The sequence below is a fragment of the Cynara cardunculus genome (genome assembly GCF_001531365.2).
Source record: "Cynara cardunculus var. scolymus isolate 2C chromosome LG 11, CcrdV1, whole genome shotgun sequence".
Lineage (NCBI taxonomy): Eukaryota > Viridiplantae > Streptophyta > Magnoliopsida > Asterales > Asteraceae > Cynara > Cynara cardunculus.
This window is the reverse complement of record NC_037538.1, coordinates 2,185,413-2,190,855: the sequence shown is the minus strand read 5'-3', so window position 1 is coordinate 2,190,855 and position 5,443 is coordinate 2,185,413. Positions and strand designations below refer to the sequence as shown.

At 34.7% G+C, this 5,443-nt stretch overlaps 1 protein-coding gene across 1 annotated transcript in view; it reads left to right on the top strand.

The window, feature by feature from the left end:
* The window catches only part of LOC112520856 (linoleate 13S-lipoxygenase 2-1, chloroplastic-like), a 5,673-nt gene extending 1,104 nt beyond the window's left edge, over window positions 1-4,569 (top strand). Inside the window, exons 2-9 of the mRNA XM_025129474.1 lie at window positions 591-850; window positions 1,351-1,588; window positions 1,855-2,172; window positions 2,259-2,344; window positions 2,445-2,555; window positions 2,669-2,970; window positions 3,113-3,379; window positions 3,480-4,569. Coding sequence (XP_024985242.1) covers window positions 591-850; window positions 1,351-1,588; window positions 1,855-2,172; window positions 2,259-2,344; window positions 2,445-2,555; window positions 2,669-2,970; window positions 3,113-3,379; window positions 3,480-4,239 — 2,342 coding nt within the window. The 3' untranslated portion in view covers window positions 4,240-4,569. The remainder of the gene's footprint in view (window positions 1-590; window positions 851-1,350; window positions 1,589-1,854; window positions 2,173-2,258; window positions 2,345-2,444; window positions 2,556-2,668; window positions 2,971-3,112; window positions 3,380-3,479) is intronic.
* The last annotated feature ends 874 nt before the right edge of the window (window positions 4,570-5,443 follow it).

The window sequence follows — 5,443 nt, the reverse complement described above, 5'->3', positions numbered from 1 at the left end:
ATATATATATATATATATATATATATATATAACAAAATTTCATATAATTACAATAATCATCATGTTTTAAAAAGAAAAAGCAATCATCATGATTTACTTCTACAATAAATTCAAACCGACCAAAAAAACCTCCAAAAATTCTGAATTTCAACACGTGTTTTAATTGCAACATTTGCCGACAAAGCACCCAATATTACAGTCAAAAAATTGTCTTAAAAATGGATGGGCTAATTGTAACTTTATATAGTGTTAAATGTATCTCTGTAAATTTCTTCATCTTATACATTAGTATCAAGACTTAATTTTTACATTCTCAATGCATTAATTGACTTGATTCGATATAAAAAATGATGCAAATAGCATTGTCCAAACAAAATAGAAAAATAAAATTATAATATAATAATAGACACCCTAAAATCTTCACTTCTGAAAAAAGATGTCTTCTTTAGAAAGTAAAAGAGATTAGTACTTATTTTTATTTTATTTGGGGTGCATGATGAATAGTGAGAATATTAATTTATCAAAAATATCAGTTCTCGTTTATGTAATATAATGTTGAAATTGCTAACATTCGGCTTGATTTGATATAGCAAAAGGAAACTTGAAGACGGTAAAGGATTATGCAAGATACGATGCATTAGATTTTGGGAGCAGCGTATACAAATACAATTGCAATTTTGACGTCCCTGATGATTTCGGAGAGATAGGAGCCGTGTTGGTAGAGAATGAATACAGCAAGAAGATGTTCTTCAAGGATATTGTACTTAGCAACGATGTCATATTCTCATGTGACTCATGGGTTCATTCCAAATATGATAACCCTGAAAAGAGGATCTTCTTCACAAACAAGGTCAACTCTATTTTTAATTTTTTTAATCACATGTCACTATTCTTGATCTATTAATAATAAATCTTTAATTTGATTTTTCTTTCAGAAACATCTTATTTTAGATCAACATTTTTTTTTGTATAAAAATTATTGTTAACTTTGTGTAATATTGTCTGTATAGAATGATGTTCTATCAATTTTTAAAGGGTCTTGTCGGATGAAACAAAAGAAAAATGATTCATACGTTGTGAATCAAGAAAACACTTGGCAATTTTTGAGGGGAAAAAGTGTCAATTTTTAAAGTAAAAGGATTGAACTTTAACATATTGTAACTATGAGGGGTAAAAGGAACTTAAAAGTTTCTTTCTCTGACGTTGATTTTGAATGGATTTGGTAACCCTACACCCACCGTCCTCCAGCTCGTCGACGCTACCCGGTGGCGGCTGTAGCAACAGCAGGTGGTGGAAGGTACCAATAGCCTTTTGACATTGAATTCTGATTAGTGAATTTGTTTTGTATAGTCTTACCTTCCATCAGAAACTCCAACTGCTCTGAAGTCCTTAAGAGAGCAAGATTTGGCTTCTCTTCGAGGTAACGGCGAAGGAGAACGTAAATCGTATGAGAGGATTTACGATTATGATTTATACAATGATCTTGGAGCTCCTGACCTGGACATAAGTTTAGCAAGACCGGTCCTAGGTGGTGAGGCACATCCTTACCCTAGGCGATGTCGTACTGGTCGGAAAATGTCATCTAAAGGTACAACACAAAAACCACCCCTTACTTTCTATTTTAGAATGATTGCAGTCCAATTAAAAAAAAAACACGAAATGAACAAGTTCAAAAGTAAGATGTATATGTTCTTCAAAATGTTGAAAGATCAATTGAATGATTTGTTTGAGGAAAAAACTTAATATAATTTGTATCGGTGATATGATAGAAACAAGTATCAAAATTAGATTCTAAGGTTTTGTTGATCAAACGTGGAAATGACTAAAAAATAAGCAAATTATGTTGAATTGCAGATCCATTGACTGAGACCAGAACGTTGCTCCCGTTTTACATACCTGCCGATGAAGATTTCTCAGAGATAAAGACGGTGACCTTTGGAGCGAGGACTTTGTACTCGGTGCTTCATGCTGTCCTACCTATTTTAGACTCAGCTTTGACAGACAAAGAAAAGGGATTTCCCTTGTTCACTTCTATAGATTTGCTTTTCAACGAAGGTGTCAACGTACCTCCCCCTGACAATGGACTTCTAAGTGTTTTACCTAGACTTATCAAAGGTGCTACAGATTCTACAAACACTGTTATCAAGTTTGAGACCCCTGAAACCATTGACAGTAAGCATGAATCCTTTTACATCACCTGTGTGTTCATGTTTGCTTTGTTAGTTGAAGATTTTGCATATTGATTGCTCTAATTGTAGGGGACACATTCTCCTGGTTTCGTGATGAGGAATTTTGTCGACAAACGCTTGCTGGCCTCAATCCAATTAGCATACAGTTGGTTACAGTAAGTTTTTGTTAGAAATTGTATGATTATTTAACTTTTTGTTACATTAAGGAAGTGAGTATGAAGCTAATGTAATATTATAACATGTGTGTATATCTAGGAATGGCCATTGATGAGTAAATTGGATCCTGAAGTTTATGGACCAGCCGAATCTGGTATCACCAAGGAGATTGTTGAACAAGAGATAAAAGGGTTCATGACTCTTGAAGAGGTACTGCAAAACAAATATACGATTACTTTRTGTAAACCTGATGTCTTTTTCATTTTGGTCCCTTATGATTATGAACTTTAAWTAATGGTGAAAAAACAAACATATACTTGCAGGCTTTAGCACAAAARAGATTGTTCTTGTTGGATTACCATGATATACTCTTGCCATATGTAAACAAAACGAGAGAGCTTAATGGGACAACTCTCTATGGTTCAAGGACTTTAATGTTCCTTACTCCAACTGGAACATTGCGGCCACTAGCCATAGAGTTGACTCGCCCACCAGTTGACGGGAAACCACAGTGGAAGCATGTGTACACGCCCTGTTGGGATGCCACTGGTGCATGGCTTTGGAAGCTAGCTAAGGCTCATGTCCTTGCTCATGATTCTGGCATTCACCAGCTTGTTAGCCATTGGTTCGTTCTCTTTTTCTTTTAACACTTTTCATGTTTGTGAATTGGAAATGTGAATCAATGTGTCATAAGAGACTCAGATGCTTGGAAAACAATCTGATCATAGTTGGTTAATCATTTGACTCGATGTTTTTTGACCTTGCAGGTTGAGAACTCATTGTTGTACTGAGCCTTACATAATTGCTACCAACCGCAATCTTAGCCAAATGCATCCTATTCGACGATTACTCCTCCCACATTACCGATACACGATGCAAATCAATGCTCTTGCTCGACTGGCTCTCATTAATGCCGAAGGTATTATAGAGTCATCATTCTCTCCTAGAAAATATTGTATGCAACTTTGCTCTGATGCCTATGATCAGCTTTGGCGCTTTGATCATGAAGCACTTCCAAATGACCTAATTAGCAGGTAACCCTTTTTAGCAAGCTTGGAGTGTTACCCTGAATGAACAATAACAATAGTGAAGAAAATGGAAGTAATACTTTTGCATTGTATCTCTTTATTTTAGGGGCATGGCTATCGAAGATCCAACCGCACCACATGGCTTGAAACTAATAATCGAGGATTACCCTTATGCCAATGATGGTCTACTTCTTTGGGATGCCATTAAAGAATGGGCTACATCCTATGTGAACCACTACTACCCACAAGCTAATTTGGTAGAATCCGACGTAGAACTTAAAGCATGGTGGGAAGAAATTCGCAATGTTGGACATGGAGATAAGAAGGATGAACCGTGGTGGCCACAACTTAAAACCCAAGAAGACTTGATTGGAATTGTGTCAACTATCATGTGGGTAACTTCTGGTCACCATTCAGCTGTTAACTTTGGACAATATGACTTTGCTGGTTATTTCCCCAACAGGCCAACCATTGCCAGAACCAAAATGCCTAATGAAGACCCAATAGACGAAGAATGGCAAACATTCCTAAAGAGGCCCGAAGATTTTTTATTGAAAAGTTTCCCTTCCCAAATTCAAGCAACTCAAGTTATGTCAGTTCTAGATGTTTTATCAAGTCACTCACCTGAAGAGGAGTATATCGGTGCACAACTAGAGCCGGCATGGGCGGCAGATTCGACTATAAAGACCGCATTTGAAGAGTTCCGCGGGAAGTTGGAGAAACTTGAAGGCGTTATAGACTCGAGGAACACTGATTACAATTTGAAGAACCGAAGTGGTGCAGGATTGGTTCCATACCAGCTTTTGAAGCCTTATTCTGAATCCGGTGTGACCGGTAAAGGTGTTCCAAACAGCATATCCATCTAGTTAATTGGCTTTCATCCATGGAAGCTAGTAATAAAGGTTTCCAAGATCTATCCTTGGGTCCGTGAGTGTGGAAATAAGGTCATAATCCATGGTTTCATTTTGTTTTGTTTTTGTGTGTCATTTGGAATAAGCTCATCTGTGTCATGTTGTATTATTGGTCTACAAAATTGAGCCCAAAACCAATCAAGTAGGTTGGATTCTTTTGTGCCTAACATAAATGGTTGGGAATTGGAAATGTAAGATGTGAACAAGAATCTTGGTTCTATAAATAATTATAAAGTATTTGTACAAGACTCTATATGAATGTTCATGAACAATAGTTATTGTATCATTTTATCTTGTTGACTTAATAAATCAAAGTATTTTGATTTATATTCGTTTAGTATCAATTACTTTATAATTTTTCTAAAATAAAGTATTAAAGTTCAAAATCTCTAAAAAAATTGTATTCAACTCTAATTTAGAGATTCCAACATTAATTATATTATTAAAGTATTCAATACTTATGTTTTTATTTTTCTACTTGAACCAAACAACCTCTTAGTTTAACTGTCTCTTTTTGGTGAGAGAGTTAAATACTATTTATCTCTCATAAAAATGAAGTTCTAGGGATTTTCTTCAAATTTGAAGATTTCTACATTCTCTCTCAATTCTCTTTTTGTTACAGCATAACTGTTTGAATAAAAATATATCGTAATTCTCTAAAATCTATATTTAGAATAGGTGTAGAAGCTGCTTTAACTTTCTAAAAATCAAAGGTTTAAACTTATTTTTTAAAAATTTGTATGAGTAGTACTTCCTGTGTATATATATAAATATATTTTTGAGTTAAATAAAAAATTGGTCCCTAGAATTTACATAAATTAATGAGTAAAGTCTCTCAAAAGAATTATTAACGAGGGATGTCCTTGTAATTTCATTTTTATAACGGATATGGTCCCTTATCTAACTCCTTCAGTTTAGATTCTGTTAGTGAGGGGCAATTTTGTCAATTTATCCTCCTCTCCTCAACTTCAATTTTCAACAACGAATTTGATTCCTCTAATTAATTTTCGTTTTATAACATATTTAGTCTCTCAAACTAATTTACATTATTATAGCAGATTTGGTCCCTCAAATTATTTTTTATTTTTGTAGTAGATTTGGTCCCTCCACAACTCTTGTTTTCAGGATTTGGCCCCTCCATTTGGTCAAGAAAATTTGG